The 19396-nt window shown below is 38.2% G+C and overlaps 1 protein-coding gene across 1 annotated transcript in view; it reads right to left on the reverse strand.

The window, feature by feature from the left end:
- Positions 1 to 15292: 15292 nt before the first annotated feature.
- The window catches only part of LOC131428614 (uncharacterized), an 85865-nt gene continuing 81761 nt past the window's right edge, over positions 15293 to 19396 (reverse strand). The window contains exon 4 of the mRNA XM_058592660.1: positions 15293 to 15413. Within this exon, the coding sequence (XP_058448643.1) occupies positions 15293 to 15413 (121 nt within the window). The remainder of the gene's footprint in view (positions 15414 to 19396) is intronic.

Consider the following 19396-nt stretch of genomic DNA (forward strand, 5'->3'; position numbering starts at 1 on the left):
TAGACATTGTGAAGAAGATTCACAATTGTTTTTCAAATTTTTTGAAGGTGTGTTTCGTGCATTAAAATATGTTTTATTTTGAAACTTGCTATTTTATGTTTCTAAAAAACTTGGCATTTGACCATGGGTCTCCATTGGAGTTCTGTTAGAAGGAAATATATGGTAAATAACTGACAGAACTAAGCACTATGCGTTTCCTTCTAATAGAGCTTCAATTATTTAAAAAAATCAATTATTGTGGTAGCTCACATTTTCAACAATAATCCCTCCGTCCCCGCGCAAATTTTCAACTAGGTGTATTTTTTCGCGCAATCGATAAACAAACAGCGTCAAATTGAGCTCTGGGTTTACCGCGAGTTGGGACTTCACATGGTTTGAAAGTCACTATTGGATTATTGATCAAGTTCGAAGATCAAATAGCTGCTACTTCTGGCTCCGGATATATAATTGAATAAGTGACGTAACCGACAAAACGCGTGTTTTTGCGCTCAATTATCTTAAAGATGCCTGAGGCGATTTTAACAAGCTTAGTAATAGTTTAAGCAAATACAAATATTTGTTATAACTGCCACAAGCGACAAAATGTGTTGATTTTTATCGCTCGATTTTTTCAGAGATGGCTGAACCGATTTTAACAAGTCATTTGGAAGCTATTATTCCATTGTGGATCAAGTGCAAAGATCAAACGGCTGACACGAAGCAGCCCGACTTCTGGAAGCAGCCCGTGGTCATGGCATACCTTCAAGTATCACAAATTGGATACACGCAATGCTTAGCAATCGACTTCTTTGTTCATCGCTTCGGCAAGCAGAGAAGCTGCTGAGTGTCTGTGGGTGTCCTCAAGGTGGTGTACTATCCCCACTTTTATGGAACCTAGTCGCTGATGGTTTGTTAAGGAAACTTAATAACCTTGGATTTCCGACTTATGGTTTTGCCGACGATTATCATATATTGATGACCGGTATAAGCATTAACACTCTCTTTGATTTAATGCAGCAAGCCCTGCGATCTGTTGAACAATGGTGTTGTCAGGTTGGATTGTCTGTAAATCCGGGCAAAACATCAATGGTGCTTTTCACTCATCGTAGGATAATCACAGGAGCTCGTCCGTTACAGTTCTTCGGTTCAGAGGTCACTGTGGTCGATCAAGTTAAATACGTCGGGGTTATTCTTGACTCAAAACTGAATTGGTCTGCTCACATTGACTTCAGGATTAAGAGAGCTTGTATGGCTTTCGGCCAATGCAGACGAGCTTTTGGAAAATCATGGGGACTCAAACCCAGATATATTCATTGGATCTACACAACTATTGTTAGACCAATTTTAGCATATGGTTGTCTTGTATGGTGGCAGAAAGGAGAAGTCGCGACAGTTCAGTCAAAGCTAAATCATCTCCAAAGGATGGTCCTAATGGCGATGACAGGAGCATTCACGACAACTCCTACTGCTGCTCTAGAGGCGCTACTGTGCATTAAACCACTACATGTGTTCCTAAAACAAGAAGCATTATCTTGTGCATACCGTCTTAAGGTTACAGGGCTTTGGAACAGTAACCCATTAGATTATGCTACCAGCCACACTCGCTTGTGGTCTCAAATGGTTACATGGGATGAGTACTTACTCGCTCCTAGTGACCTAACTCTCACATGCAGTTTTCCTTTCAAAACATTCCATGTGAGCTATCCTCTTCGTGAGGAATGGTTGTCTGGTTGTCTGGAACGACAACTTGATGAACACATAGTTTGTTATACGGACGGTTCTCTGTTGAATGGTCGTACTGGTGCTGGTGTCTACTGTCGTGAAATGAGGCTGGAGCAGTCTCATTCACTTGGTAGATACTGTACTGTGTTTCAAGCAGAAATCTACGCGATTCTGTGTGGAGTACAATCGGCACTTCAGCAGAGGATCTGTGGTAAACGAATTTATTTTTGTTCCGACAGTCAGGCAGCCTTAAAAGCACTCAGTTCGAATGACTCACGGTCGAATCTAGTGATCGCATGTCGAACTCAAATTGAAGACCTCAGCATTTCAAATGCTGTTTACTTCTTATGGGTACCCGGCCATTCTGGTATTACTGGAAATGAATGGGCTGATGAGTTGGCTAGAGCTGGTGCAACGAATGATTTCGTTGGTCCTGAACCAGCTTTACCACTTTCAACTAGTTGGATAAAGCACAAGATTCGTTCTTGGGCTGCATCCAAACATGCCAGCTACTGGCGCAGCTTGCAAACTTGCGCTCAGACAAAAGCATTTCTACCAGATTTAAATCTGAAAATGTCAAAGTGTCAACTGCATTTCTCCAAGCAACATTGCAGTATTCTGGTCAGAGCTCTGGCTGGACATTGCAAACTCAATTATCACATGGCTACTATTCAACGTGCTGAGTATTATTCGTGTGATTTGTGTGAATGCGATTATGGTACTTCATATCATCTGATATGTAACTGTCCCGCATTGACGCAGCTACATCCGGGTTTTTGGTTCTCCATACATGGTTGAGTCTGTGTATGCGGAGCTAAAATTGAAGGATATTCTCTCGTTTCTCACCCAATGTGGTAAGGAGCTATAGTCAGAAGGGTTCATCGTTCTTCCTGGAGTGAATGAATCCCTTCTGTATTCACCTTAAATAGGGTTTAGCAGATTATTTGGCATCCTTTAGGGGGTGCCGAATTTACTTCTGCTCGTACATACTGCGAATCGTTCTGCATTCTTCCGGGAGTTCAGAATGGTGTCGCTTTTGTAAGATCTCTAAATCCTCTCGGGGGTTGGAGGTTTTATTAACAGCAGACTGTTCAGGACCTCGTAGAGGTTCAGAATTTACTTCTGCTTCCACTAAATGTGATCCTCAGCAGATTGTTCGGCATCCCTTAGGGGTGCAGAATTTACTTCTGCTTTTATGTGTTTTTGTGCCGTCAATTTTTCCCATCCTCCTAGTCCAACCCTTACCATTTCCTTTCAATCCTTTCCTCTTATATATCGGGAAAATGATGCTAAAAACAAATTGATGGCAAGGCACAAATCTCCAAATATCAAGGGAAACGTGCCATTTGAGCCAATTTGTTCTGATTCCTGATTCCTGAAACGTAAGCGACCAAAAACCGTTGTTTTTCTACCGCTCAATTTTCTCAGAGATGGCTTAGTCGATTTTAACAAGGCTAGGCTCGTTGGAAAGCTACAATTAAATTGTGGATTAAGTTTGAAGATCAAATGGATGTATCTTCCGGTTCAAGAGGTATAATGGTATAAGTGGCGTAACCGACAAAACGCGTTGTTTGTTTTTCGCGCTCAATTATCTCGAAGATGGCTGAACCGATTTAAACAAATTATTTCGATTCAATTATTTCGATTCATGGATTGATTTTGTAAATGTGTTTGCATGTGATAGTCAGTCGTCAGTTAGCTGGACGAGGGAACGTCAGTCTCACGAAAGGTTGAAATTAAATTATCTTGAATTTTTCACCCCATTGTATTCGTTCTTAATTTTTGTGTGAAGTTTTATAGTCCAATTTGCCCCATAATGAGTCCGGTTTATTATAGATAATTCCTATATTATGAAAACTTATTTCTTTCGATATTTAAGTCAAATAGGAAATGGATAATTTCCAACTAACGACTTTATAACCACATATTAACATACGTATGGAAACTGATAAACATATTCTAAAAATATTTTCTGGGTACCCGCCTGGATAACATTCAAACAGTCTGGATCAAAATAATGTTTCAACATGTATGAAACACTGCTGCTATTGTTTAAATAAGTTCATAAAATACGGTACCTCTGTGTTTTCAACCAAATTCAGAATCTCTTATCTAAATATCTTGAGAACGGTTTCTTTTAGGAGAAATGGTATTTTGTGCAATCTTATGTTACTCTTGTGCTGTAGAACCATATTTTAGCATTTTATTCACTATTTTTCTGTAAGAACATAAAATGTTGCTCATGTGTGTGTGTTTGTTTACCTTATACCAAGCCACGGCGATTTCTGGCAGCGATTTTCAGAAAAAAAGATGTTTCCGTGTGTTTTGTTTATACATGCCAATAACTTTAGTGCAGGAGTCTGGGAGATGTTTACTCAATCCAATTTCGATGAATCATTTCGTATACATAGCAAATCGATGTTCCTTCGACCAGCCCCGCCTAAATGAAATGCTTGCATTAAATGGATTCAAACATTATAGAAAGACTTGCGACTTCTTGCAATTGCAAGCAATCGACGCGTAATTAGTTTATATTCCTCGGTTTTGTATGAATTAATAACTCCTGCATACTACACAAATAATAAGAATTGAGTTATTATTTATACAGAAAAAGTTGTTCGTACTTATAAGTCGTATTTTGCTTTATGCTTTGTATAAGGACGATATGCAAAATGCTAATGTATGAATTGCACGAAATGCCGTTTTTATGAAAACAAGTTGACAATTTAAAGTCAAACTAAGGGGCTTAATACATTTCAGCAATATGACGTCAAGGCGAAATACTTGACCTATTTGAATACAAACCAATTCGCATCCTCTCATCCTGCTACTAACGCAGAAGGCGATAGCACCCAGTCGAGGTCGTTCCATCAGGTGTACAACTTTACTTCCGCCGTTTTCCGATAGGTGGCTGTACCGGCTGAGACTGGTCAAAATACATAGATGATAATGCCTTTAAAGTGAGTGTGTACAGTGCCTAACGAATTGTCATCGCTGTTTCAGTGACAGTTGTTCTTGTTTTCGTATTATTCACGCTCGAAAATGTCTGTTTATGTGCCCAATTCTCACCATTTGCGGGAAGTTTTACTTTTCTGTTAAAATTCGAAAAAAAAAAAATGCAACTGAAGCGCATCGAATGCTTTCAGAAACTTACGGTGATGCTGCTCTGAGTAAAAGAACGTGTCGGGAGTGGTTTCAACGTTTTAAAAATGGTGATTTCGATGTCGAAGACAAAGATAAATAACAATTTACTACGAGCTCTTAAAACCGGGTGAAACCATCACAGGAGATCGCTACCGAATGCAACTGATGCGCCTTAGTCGCGCGCTAAAAGAAAAGCGGCCACAGTATCAAGAGCGACATGACAAAGTCATCCTCCAACACGACAATGCTCGGCCTCACGTCGCAAAAGTGATCAAATAGTACCTGGAAACGCTGAAATGGGAAGTCTTGCCCGACCCGCCGTATTCCCCAGATGTCGCCCCTTCTGACTTCCACCTGTGTGGGTGCAAACGAGTTTATAATAACTAATGTATAGTATGCCATGACAAATTGCGGTAGACATCATTGCACCAGGTCAAGCGAACTGTAACAGAATTGTTTTGCACATTTCACCACGAACAACCTTACAGGTAAGAAGTGTACCGCTCTGGGTGATTCCGTTTCCGATTAATAGTTATAAAATGCACAATGGCGATCCTGCCAGGAGTTGCAATTCAAATAGCATAGTTATTCAAAACGGAAACGGAATCACCTAAAGCAACAGAAAATTATTCAAATATTTGGCACAAAGATTTTCATTTTCAAATGAAAAAAAAAGAAGCGTCGGTGGAGATTACGTAACGTTGAAAATAACTGGAACAAGCGGATCATTATGGTCGCGCATCATAAGCGGACCAGGAAGGTCGCGCATCATAAGCGGACCAAGAAGGTCGCGCATTATAAGCGGACCAGGAAGGTCGCGCATCAAAGCGGACCAGGAAGGTCGCGCATCAAAGCGGACCAAGAAGGTCGCGCATTAAAATACATTAAAAAAAATGTTGACGATTTTTTTTAATTGAAAAAGGCGGATTCATAAAATCGCGCATCACATAGCGGATCTGGAAGGTCGCGCAAATATTTAAATATAAAGAGCGAACCGAAAACGTCGCGCATAAAGGGAGCAGGCAAAGTGGCCGTGCAAATGGAAAAAAGAAAATTAATGAGCGGATTTTCAATAATCGCGCATCGTAAAGCGGATCGTTAGATCGCGTACATTTCAGTTATAAGTTATCTCACGCATATATTTTTGTGTATAATTCCAGACCACAAAAAGGCGTTAAACTAAAGTAATATGGCAAACGACGGAAAATATGTCCGATTGGGCAACTCAAAATATATACCAATATTCGGCTACAATCGTACTATCTGGTACGCAGATTTTCTCGTTCAATTGTGAAAAGAAAATGGCCGAAGAGAAAATGAAATGAATGAAAAAGCGGATCACTATGGTCGCGCATTATAAGCGGACCAGGAAGGTCGCGCAATTTTAATAAAAATGGCGGATTCTCGAAATCTCGCATCACAGAGCGGACCAGGAAGGTCGCGCAAATATTTAAATTTAAATAAGCGGACCGGAAACGTCGCGCACAAAAGGAAGCAGGCAACGTGGCCGTGCAAATAAAAAAAAAGCGGATTTGAATAATCGTGCATTGCAAAGCGGATTTTGAGATCGCGCACATTTGCTTCGTAAGTAATCTTACGCGCATATTTTTGCGTGCAATTCCAGACCACAAAAAAAAGTGTTAAAAGCAAAATATATGGAGAATAACGGAAAATATGTCCGATGGGTCAGCGGTACGAGCAATGCAGAGAATCAGACGAAATTTGACGCATCTGTTGATCAGACTGACGAGGAGTCAACGATTTCAGTAACGCCGTGCAATTTGAGCATGTTATGCTTCAGGTAGTGAAATCGAACTCGAAAACATGTTGACAATGATTTAGAAAATGTACAAACAAATAATGTAGGAGTTTCGCTTCGCCATCATGATACACCACACACAAAAAAAAAATTGTATTTTACAGGTGTACTCATAAAGACCTGGGAAATTTCATTTGTAATGGCTTAATTTTTTTTTCCATAAGTACGTTTATTTAATAGGCAATATGCTTAAGTTTTTCTTCGCCGTGGCATCCACAATACATAATACTTTAAACGTAATACATTTCGAATATCATATTAGTATGTTTTTATCAAGCGATTTACTATTACTGGGACATTGGATGGTCTACCTTGGGTACGCAAGAAATTTATTAGTTGAGATCTGACATCACGATACTCCACGCACGTCCAAACGACATGATCAATATCGCGATAACCTTCGCCATAAGCACAATGATTAGTCTAGGAAAGTCCAATTCGAAGGAGATGTGTAGTGATTGGACATGAGTCTGGATATCACACGAATGAAGTCCCTACTCACATTCAGTCCCCTGAACCATGTCGATATTTTAGGAATAATTGAGTGCATCCACCGACCCAGATAATCTATATCCCAAGAAGCTTGCTGGCAAGTGTTCTTTGGCGGGACGCGCTATATAATTCGTTGAAAGCAATTGGTCTCTCATGAGTTTCACCCTCAAAAGCACCACGTTTGGACAAACTCTTTCATTGCCTAGAATGGAACAATGAACCGGGAGCCAAAACTAAAGTGATTTGATAATTATTATTCAATATGTCGTTCAGACACTGTTTTATTTTGCCCAAGAAAAATGATTCATTTTTGCCAGCAGCGTTTGAGCGAATGGCTTCAATTGCACTCAGACTATCTGTGAAAAGAAAATAATGGTTTGGAGATAATGTGACGATTACACTCAAACTATAATGAACTGCTGCTAACTCTGCTATATAAACAGATGCAGGTTCTTGAAGCCTAAATGAGGCCGAAACATTATTGTTGAACATACCAAACCCTGTCGCTTTTTCAATTCGCGATCCGTCCGTGTAAAACATTTTCTCAGAGTCAATATGCCTGAACTTACTTGAAAATATTTTTGGGATTTCCATCGAGCGTAGGTGTTCCGGAATTCCACGCTGCATGGATGTGTCGAAAAATTAAGTTGAGTCAGGGACATTTAGGAGGCTGTGACGGATAGGAATATATCTTGAAGTGTCGATTTCCTGTAACATATGGATAAAATATACTGTCATGAATCTTGTTTGAGATTGAAACTCAACTAGCCTTTCGAAGTTATTAATAACTAAGGGATTCAGTACCTCACATGCTATTAGCAGTCGCGATGAAAGCTCCTAAAAACGATCTTTCAATGGACGAACTCCCGCCAGAACTTCAAGACTCATTGTATGTGTCGAATGCATCCAGCCTAAGGCAATTCGCAAACAACGGTACTGAATTCGCCCAAGTTTGATAATATGAGAGTTTGCAGGGGAACGAAAACAAACGCATCCATATTCCATCACTGAAAGTATCGTTGTTTGATACAATTTTATTAGATCTTGCGGATGAGCACCCCACCAAAATCCTGTTTTTTTTTCGAAGAAAATTTACTTTTTGTTGGCATTTTGTTATCAGATACTTAATGTGTCCTCCCCACGTGCATTTGGAATCAAACCACACTCCGAGGTATTTGAAAGTCAAAACCTGTTGGATAATTCTTCCCATCATATGAAGCTGAAGCTGCGCGGGATCATGCTTTCTTGAAAATACGACCAGCTCCGTTTTTTCCGCAGAGAATTCGATACCCAGATGAACAGCCCAAACGGACAAGTGATCTAAGGTATCTTGCAATGGTTTTTGCAGTTGTCTTAGTGTACATGGGGTTAGCTGTCAATGTCATTTACGTAACAATTATAGAGGAGCGGACAGAAGCAAAATCAAATATCCATCTGTTCGAGTATTCCTCACTCTCATGTCCTACGTAACGATTCCTCATTCGACTGGTCGTATTGACAAACCTTCGACAAAATGTCTCCAATAGCTGCATTTCTTGGCTCGAAGTATGTTCTTGTACTTGGTTTCTAAAACAAGAATTTTTCAAAGTTCTGAAGAGTTCCTCATCCTCGTTTTAAAAACGTTTTGAAAGCATTTTTTTCGCGTGTTTAGCACCTGAGCACTCTTTGTCCCACCAAGGGCTTGGAGGCCTTCTGTTAGACGATGGACCAAGAAATCGTTTGGTTTGGGCTTGTTCTGCGGCCTCCAAATAATGGCTTAATATTTTACTAGTTTGATTGTAGTGCATGAATTTTACTAGTTTGATTGTAGTGTGCATTCGGCTAGCGGGTTAGACTGTATGAATACAGATGTGTTCTTCTGTTGCTCAGTCGATCAATGGACGTACTTTGTAATCCGATTATTCTCAGTTCAAGTCACAGCGGTCGCAATCATAACCTTCTTTTTATTTCAATGAATTTCATGTCATGGAATTTTAGGTATAATATTGAATGTTCTTGCACGTAAAATTGCTCCATTTATGTGCATTTGATAAGATATAAAATCACAGGATTTTTCCGAAGTGTGCAGTGTTAATTCTACATCGTGGATCCGAGCGATATACCACTCGATACACCCAGGGATGCCAAAGGTTAAAAAAAATCTGTGCATTGCGAAAAATCTGAAAACTTGAGTGAAACTGTATGATTACACTGAAACGTTATTCCTTCTCTGACATAAGTTCTCGTATATCGACCTATAAGATTATTTTATTTGTTTTTATGTTGATTTATTAGAAGTAAAGCTAAGAGAACTAGTATTTCATTTTTTTTTTTTGAGAAGAGGGTGGATGTGTGGGTGCAAACGAGTTTATAATAACTAATGTATAGTATGCCATGACAAATTGCGGTAGACATCATTGCACCAGGTCAAGCGAGCTGTAACAGAATTGCTTTGCACATTTCACCACGAACAACCTTACAGGTAAGAAGTGTACCGCTCTGGGTGATTCCGTTTCCGATTAATAGTTATAAAATGCACACCACCTATTCCGTTCGATGGCACACGGCCTGGCAGATCAACATTTTCAATCCTTTCGAAGAGTTGGTAAAATGGATTGCTTCATGGATAGCGTCAAAAAAGGACTCCTTTTTTCGAGCCGGGATCCGAAATTTTCCGGAAAGCTGAGAGAAAGTTGTCGCTAGCTACGGACAATACTTTGAATAATACATCTGTAAGCACTTTTTCGCAATAAAGCTTTAAATTTTGAAAAAAAAAACGGCGGAAGCAAAGTTGTACACCTAATATTGACCAAATGTCATCAAAGACACACGGGAAGGCATGAGATAGGAACTTGTAAGTACTTAACAGTTCGGCTGAAAAGTTCGTATCGTTTAATAGAAACACACATTTTTTTTGCCAAAATTCGTTTTTATTATTCAACATAATTGCCATCACAGGCGATACAGCGATTATAGCGATCTTCCAACTTTTCGATACCATTTTTGTAGTACGATTTGTTCTTTGCCTCAAAAAAGGCCTCAGTTCCAGCGATTACATTTATTGCTTCTAAATTTTTTACCAGCGAGCATTCTCTTGAGGTCTGAGAACAGGAAAAAGTCACTGGGGGCCAAATCTGGAGAATACGGTGGATGAGGGAGCAATTCGAAGCCCAATTCGTTCAATTTCAGCATGGTTTTCATCGACTTGTTTTTGATCGATTGTGAGCTCACGCGGCACCCAAAGCACAAAGCTTTCTCATATCCAAATATTCGTGAATAATATGTCAAACACGTTCCTTTGATATCTTTAGGGTGTCAGCTATGTCGATCAACTTCACTTTGCGGTCATTGAAAATCATTTTGTGGATTTTTTTCACGTTTTCATCGGTAACAGCCTCTTTTGGACGTCCACTGCGTTCATCGTCTTCGGTGCTCATATGACCAGTACGAAATTTTGCAAACCACTTACGAATTGTTGCTTCGCCCGGTGCAAAGTCTGGATAACACTCATCAAGCCATTTTTTGGTATCGGCGGCACTTTTTTTCATCAAAAAGTAGTGTTTCATCATCACACGAAATTCCTTTTTTTCCATTTTTTTCACAATAACAAAAGTAGCTTCACTCAAAATGCAATATCTCACAAACTAATAATCAGACAGCTGTCAAATTTATACACGTATTTTTTGAAGGTTGGTACTAACTGAAAATGGAATGGATTTAATTCTAGTGGCGCCCTCTCATAGAAACGATACGAACTTTTCAGCCGATCTGTTAGTCACCTCACTCACCAAGAACGCACATGCCTCTAAATTGGTTTAGCTGTAACTTCATTATTTTTGAGAAGGCACTGTTTAAGGGGCGGGTAGGGTCTAACACTTTTGAAAAATCATTTATTATTTTCATTATATTTTCTTATAATAAAACATTTGAAGAATTTTCTGTGAAATTTTCAAGCCTTTTGGAACGAAACTCTGGAAGTTATGAACCTATATTTAAGGCTATTTCATTCTACGAAGAAGCAAGAGCTCGGCGCACAGGCCCAAGATCTCTATTTCGATTGACTTCAAAACCTAACAATACATTCTTGAAATGTTTCGTTCTAATAAATTACAAAAGAAAAAATATGACTTTTTGAAAATGTTAGACACTACGGGCTCCCTGGAGTAATTAATTGTTTCCATTGATTTTATAGACAAAAACCTTTAAACGCGTTTTCCTCAAAAGCAGGTTTTGAAAGTCCGTGTCCATTGTCATTCAAAAACTACTGCACCATTTTTTTTTAAATTTTGCACACACTTTCTACATATAAAAACCAGACTCCAACGTTTTCCTTTTGTTTGTTACTTTGGGGAGGTTTAACAGCTACAAAATGACGGATTTTTTCGTGAAAAATCGTAGTTTTCGCTTTGAACAACCACTAAAAATTTAAAAATAATCAAACAGAAACGTTGGGGTCTAGAAAAACTTCTACTCTAACTATGTTGTGTTCATTTGTTCACTTCTGATTAGTATGCACTGAGATACAGTGGACACCGCAAATCATAATTTTTAAGTAGCGGCTTCAAAAATACCTCTTCACCTACTTATTTCTCAATATTTTTACACGAAAAAATTACAAAATATGGTTCGAATGATGCTTTTTATCATGCAAAACATTTGAATTTGTTTTGTTGAACGATAATTCTGGAAAAAATTCGCAAAAATGATAATTTTTTTCATCGTTTAGACCCTAGCCAACACCCCCTTTTTAGCCTTGGTATTACATTCCTGTAGCGGAATTTGACCTTCTGTTTCAACAGACTTCGCAGCCGATTCAAATTGTACAGAACCTTTGCATGGCTAGTGCTACGATTCTACTGGCACTACGAATCCTTCCAGGTCGAGGCTCGAACATACGACAACTGGTTTGTAAGACCAGCGCCCTATGCATTGAACCGCCAAGGCTATACAATCACTGTGAAAACCGACTTTTGAATGGAGCTCGACGAACTGAGCAAATGTCTGTGTATGTATGTATGTATGTGTGTATGTGACAAATAATGTCACTCGATTTTCTCAGAGATGGCTGAGCCAATTTTCACAAACTCAAATTTTAATGAAAGGTCTTATGGTACCATAGATCGGTATTGAATTTTATCCCGATCCTACTTCCGGTTCCGAAATCACATTCTTTTATTGAATCATGCTTTCATAAGGCAAAGTGTGTTTAAACTTGCACACCGATTAAATTTCTTCTAAATTCGGCTCAAAACTGATTCAATTTGTAGGCTATATTATTTAGTAAACGAGACTCACTCAATTTTTTTAGAAATAATTCGATCGATTCCCACAAAATTAGGCTCAAATAAAAGTTCTTATAGTTTTATAGGTCGCTGTTTAATTTCATTTAGGTCCGACTATCGGTTCCATATCTATAGGGCGAAGTATGTTCAATCATTTAGTGCGACGATGCAAAAGAAGTAAAATTCTTATTAACTTGACATAACTGTTTACAAATGAAAAAGGTTATGCTAGTTTATACCCAAAGAAAGTTTCTTATTTTATTCAAGCTAGAGAAAAAATTTCTTGACAGCATCTGAAACTTTTGGAAATATAAGTAATATGAGAAAGGCATCATTACACCACTAGGTGGATTAAGACAGGTTTTTATTTGTCATATAGCATCACTTCAAAAATTAAAATATTGTAGGAATTATGATTCATATGCACCATTTTTCCTTCTCTTCTTTATTTATTTGTTTGAAGCAGAGAAAAGCCCACTGGAGTTGGCTTCTATCAAACTTGTTCTCCAACAGCCATAAAACCTCCTATCGAAAATTTATTTGGTTTTTGTCTTGTTAAGGCGTACAGTCGTATTGAATATTTTTAAAAGTTTTTATAAGTAGCGGATGAAAAAAAAATGAATGGAAATGAGAAAAATAAGTACACATATTTTCATTTGTTTTGCGAATTTCACACCATAACTTCAGAACCGGATCCAAACAAACTTCAGGAATTTTGTATGGAAGCACAATACGTTTCATTTTAAATCTAAGTTTGTTGAAATCGGTTCAGTGATATCCGAGAAGAGTTAGTGCAAAAAACCATTACATACACACATAGACATTTTGGGTACTCGACGAACTGAGTCGAATAGTAGATAACACTCTACCATCCGGGCATTGGTTCAAAATTCGGTTTTCACAGTGATTGCATAACCTTTCTATATGAGAAAGGCAAAAGGTATGATCTCTTGCGGGATACTGTAGTGGTATGACTATTGATTGAACTGCGTGGAACATGGACGGTTTATTTTATTCAGTTAAACTATTTTTAGGAATGTTTCTCTAACAAGGAGTTTAATTGGAAAAACCATTTCCCTGGATACGAAAAGTTACGAGTTCGGATCCCGTCTCTACGATAACTTTTTCGCAAAATCTTTATTTCTGTTGTTGTTGTTCGACACTCGTTTCCCAAATCACCTGAATTTGATAACCAACCCATCAAACCATTTAAATTGCTTTGCGGTAGCATGAAAAATCTGTGCCCTTATGCTATTTCCAAGCTCTTGTTATGACGGATGTTGATCATGTTTCGTCCACATTTTTCCTGCTTCGACGACCGTTCTTGCAATGATACGACAGCTTTTGAAAATAGTCTTTGATCCTTAGTTTCGGCTGTCCTTTTAAATTCGTTTCCATTTTGTTGCTTTTTTCATCAAGGGAGCTTGAAGTGGATTCCGTGTTCAATCGCACGATGCAAAAAAAAATTGTTCATCTTGTTCATATTTCCACTTCGACCGAAATTTCCGGCACCATCCGGTGGGAATGCTTGAGAGGTGTACTTTTATGGAGCGTTGAACAAGAGTACTAGGAAAGTTCATCCACTGAGCATCACCATATTTCCCGGTCTTGGCGATGACGACGCGTGTTCGCCCCGGAAAGGTCCATTTTCTGTGACATCCACGATGTCCAACATGTGTCCGATTCGGTCGACCGATATGAATGTCAACTATTAGCTGACATTGGTCGCACGCCTGACCCGGCAGAAGGTGGAAGACACAAGCCAGTAGCAGGCCATGGGGTTGCGAGCAAAAGTTTGCAGTGCATTGCGAACAGAAAATTGTACGGTGGTTGGTTCAATGAGTAGGCCGGGTGGTCATGAAAAACGTCAGGTTACTTTTGAAATAACTGAATGTCACTCGGGAATATACGCCATCAAGATGCTTTAAAGTGTTCTGTGCCAAACGACATGGTAAAATGTAAAATGTAAAGCGGGTTTTTTGGACGATCCCCTTCAGACAACTATTACGAGCAACTGCTGTTCGAGGAAAATTCTAAACTATTGTTCCACCATTTTTCCGTTGGCATTGTTCTCTAACTGCCATAAACGCACGTAGGAATTTTCCGGTTAACGAAACAGCCAGGGCTGTGGATCGTTTTTGGAGCATTGTAAATGAGCTTTCCGGCCTGGTAAAATGCAATTGGTCCGGTTGTTCTTGCATGTCTCGCGTGGAACGGGCGAGCGGAATTAGAGCGATGGAAATTATTCCAGTCGTGGAAATATGTTTCCGGCTTCCAGGCATACATGCGATTGCCTTCGTTTATTGGCGCTTTCCGGGTGTTGCATCTTGTTTTGCTGTTTTCGGTTCCGCTCCGCTGTTGTTTTGGGGATTTGGCCTTTCAGTCTAATTGAGTGCAGTTGAAGTTACTCGGTAGTTGGTTGAATTTATAATACGTTGTTTTCGAGTATTGTGTTTGGATATTTTATGACCGGAGGAACAAAGAACTCCGGATTAGCATACACAGGAATTTGTTAAACATTACAAAAATTTTCTAGAGGTATCGAATCAAAATTTGTAAAGTCAAATTAAAAAAAACTCTGCGCACGTAAAATGTTGCAACGAGAGTGGTAAACATAGTATAATTAGTGAACAGCAAGGTGAGCAAGGGTTGGCGGTTCAATGTAAACGGTGCTGGTCTTACAAGCCAGCTCAGCTCCGACCTGGAAGGATTCATAGTGTCAGTAGGATCGTAGTACTAGCCATGCAATGATTCTGTACGCTAAGAATCGGCTGCGAAGTCTGTTGAAACAGAAAGGCCAAATTCCACAAAACGAATGTAATGCGAAAACTTTGCTTTAAAAGAAGGTCAAGAGAATTTGGTTTATTATAGAAATTTAAACCTGGTGGTCATTGGCGTCTTGTATCAGTAAAACTAACGAACTCCAGTCCAAGTAGGCTGCGGGATTGACGAAGGTCTCACCGATCATGCTATGCACGTCCGGCAATTGCACAAATCTGCAAGGTGTTTCAGATGTCCATGAAGAGATCCAGTCACGTACCCAGAGGGGGGGCCCGAGGGGCCCTGGGCCCTCCCGAAATCAAAAACAGATTTAGAAGATCTCAGACATGTGTTACAGAAAAAACAAGACAGTAAACGTAAAGAAATGTAATACAATAACAGTTCCAGTGGAAAAGTTTATAGTGTCTTTTAAGAACACCCGTAAAAGGCACACCGAAAATTAGGTACATAAGCAATCTTCAGTAACATTATTTTTTTATCTTTGGGCCCCTCCTGGGTACGGGCCACCATAACAACTATTTCCGGAATCAAGAACAGAAATGAGTCATCAACTAACAAGATATGTTAATTAGAAGATTTTACCAACCAGTTTCAGATAACCCTATTGAATTTTTTTCCATGCTCAAAAGTCGGTTTTCACAGTCAAAATTAAATCAATTTATCAATGTCAAAATTAAAGGAAATGGTACGGGATGACCAGAAAGTGCCATGAGGATTAATACTGAGCAAAATAATCATACTTCTAGCAAGATTCTGCGAATGAAAAAGATGTCCTGCCGCTGGATACCGCACTTGCAGGATTAAAACGACGAACGCGAGCCCACGTCGGAAGCATGCCCGCCTATGCTGATGATGTCGGTTAGTTACTGTTGACGAAGTCTGGATCCATTATTATACACCAGAGAACAGAATGATTAACCGACAATAGACTGAATTCGGCACGAGTGCTCCGAATCGACCTAGGTAGGCTAAATTGGGCGGAATGGTTATGAAGTCGGTTCTTTGGGTTTGTCTCGGTATACTTTTCGTGGACTACCTCGAACAAAGAAAAACACCTTCGACAGCTAGTATAAGTGTACATTATTGGAGCGATTAAAAATCGGTTTTCGAGACAATGCACAGAGCAGAGTGTGAGCTTCATTTTGGAGTTCTGACCGCTTCTTCCGAACCTGTTCCGAAACCGGAAGCCGGATTGGGTTAAAATAGCATACCAGTCAATGAATCCAGAAGACCATCCATTCTTACATTTGTGCAAATCGTCCTAGTCATCTCTGAGAAATTTATGTGAGTTCCATTTTGGAGTTTTTGACTACTACTAAGAAGATTTTTCTGTTATAGCATCGTAACTCCCAATGACGAATTCAAATTTTTATTCTCATCACCCTGTATAACCAGACCAAAGATGCAAAGTAAAAATTTTGAATATATTTATGCAGGGTTGAAGAAGTCTGTAAAAAGTCTGCGAAGTTTTCTTCAAAGAATGATGTTAGGAATTGGTATAGTGAACAAAAAAAGACCGCGGCGATTTCGAAAGTCTGTAAATTCTCACAAACGTCTACAAAAAACGTGATTATCAAAAGCCTACAAAAAAGTCTACAACTGAAACATGTCTGCAGCTTATTTTATAAATCTGCTGATTTACAAACAAATCTGCAGGTCTGACATCTCTGATCCTGACACGGAAGATGACTCGATGAAATTAATTAGGATCATGCGGGATTATAAGGCACTTAATTTGAATATAAATTTATTTAAATCTGCTCGACCATCTGTTCGACAAATAATCAACAAATTTTGCAAACTAGAAGAGCTTGAATAGTTTCAAAACATTTGTTTCTTTTTACATCGTGAACGAATAAGAACATCCTATTTACATAAAACACACCTTTAAAATTGAAGGTTTTATTACTCATCACTCAGTTATTCCTTAACCAAAAGTCGAAGCCGAACTATGGGACTATATGATAAAAGAAATGTAAAGAATCGATCCTTTCCCTTTGACACATATAACTTCTTGCTTCAATCCCTCATTGTCCAATCCAAAATATGTGAGTACAAATTTACTTAAATTTGTAATTAGTTGCACTCACTCTTCAAAAAAAAAACAAAAACTACTTGAGGCACAAGAATCATCAGTTAGATGCGTTATTTCTTATTTGTGGGCCCCTCCCGAAACGAAAACCTGGGTACGGGTCTGAAGAGATCTGTAAAATTCTTTTAAAATTAAGCTTCAGTTTAAAATGATGTTATCTAATTTCTAATTGTAGAAAAATTGATTTAAAGAAGAAATCCTTAGAAGTCGATTGAGACCACTGAAAAATAAACACCGAAAAAAACGTTCAACTCTATTTCAGATATTCATAAAATTACCGGAAAAATCATATAAAATAAACCTTTTCTTCAAATTTATTGAAAATAATATAAATTTCATAGGTTTATTATAGGAACCATCGTATTGATGTCATTTCTTGAAAAGTTAAAAGGTTGTAGCTGAAACAATACTAAGTTATTGTCAAATATTCATGTTCTCATGTAAAATCATTTTGTAGAGAATCATTTTGTGTCGAAGAAGAGCTTCTAAAAAATCAATCAAGCACCCTGGAAAAATATGCACTGGTAAAAAAGTCGAACACATTTTCTAGAATTAAAAAAGGATCCGAAAAATTCAAATTAAAAAAACTGTTTCAATCCACCTAGTGGTGTAATGATGCCTTTCTCATATGACTCATACTATCATAATCATATTACTGTGGAGTTCTGAAAACAACTGTTCATTTGAATAGAAACCGGAAAGTTTGCTCGAACATAATCTAGCAAAATCTACCAATCAAAACACCCTACAGTTTCGGAACCGGAAGTGTTATCCACAATGAATTCTGGTATTCTGTATGAAACCGTAAGACTTTTCCTTGGAATCTATAGATCCGTTTTACAGTATTTGACCACTATTTCCAATACTATCCATTAGTTCCGGAACCGAAAGTCATATCCAGATGAAATTCAAGATAGTTATATGGAATCAGGAGTCTTATTCTTGATCCTAAGTTCGTGAAAATCGGCTAAACCACCTCTGAGAAAATAGTCTGAGTTTCATTTAGGAGTATTTCAACACCCTTTTCAGTGCTTCCGGAATCGGATGTCGGGAACCAGGATAGCCGAAATGAATGTGATGGGCTTTGTCTACTATCAATTATTTATGGTTTTGAGTTTGTGAAAATCGGTCACGCTATAACTGAGGAAAGTGGGTAAGTAATCAGCTTTGCTGTTGGTTCTCGTTTTCTGCATAGCGTGTACGAAATTGAAGTAGCAGTGCTGGAAAAGAAAATGGTTTTGTTAGAAACACTTTTTTCTCTTAAAAATGCCGATATTGCTACAAATGAAACGATGACAGGGAACATAATTATATGTCTATGTTGGTGCAATTTCATTCCAATAAAAAAAGATGTTTTTGTACTTTGACATCAAAATTTTAAGGTCGATTCTTTCAGTTTAGGGTTCTTTAAGTAATTTTTCAGTATTTTTATTCGATTGTTTAACTAATTTGTAAATATCACACGCCCAACATTTTTTTTGTAGTATTTATAACTTTTCGACTGTAGTTTTTGATAAAAAAGAAGTCTAGCTCTTTTCACAAGATAGTTTAGATCAATTAAGGAAAAACAAAGTAAGCAAAGGGTTTTTTTGGTGATAAATTCTATATATCTCAGTTCCGAACCCGATTTGGTGCAAAATTCGTCTATTGGAATTCCATACTAAAAAACCTGTTTTATGCCACATAGTGGTGTAATTATGCCTTTCTCATAGTACTTATATTTCCAAAAATATTACTAGAAGATTCTGCGATGAACTTTTTTTTTCGATCTTGAGTAAAATAAGAAACTTTTCTTTGGGTATAAACTAACATAACCTTTTCGATTTGTTTTTGTCAAGTTAATGAGAATTTTTCTTTCTTTTGCATCGTTCAACTAAACGAATTAACACACTTTACCCTATAGTACTTGAACCGGAAGTAGGACCCGGATGAAATCAAACTTTTTGACCACTATTTCCGATACTTCTGGAACCGGGAACTTGGAACAAGTATAGCTGAAGTCGGTTCGTTTAGTAAGTAACTAATATAGCTTACAAATTGAATCAGTTTTAAGCCAAATCTAGAAGAATTTTACTCTTTTTTGCATCGTCGCTCGAAATGAGGATG

Source organism: Malaya genurostris, chromosome 2, assembly GCF_030247185.1.
Source record: "Malaya genurostris strain Urasoe2022 chromosome 2, Malgen_1.1, whole genome shotgun sequence".
NCBI lineage: Eukaryota > Metazoa > Arthropoda > Insecta > Diptera > Culicidae > Malaya > Malaya genurostris.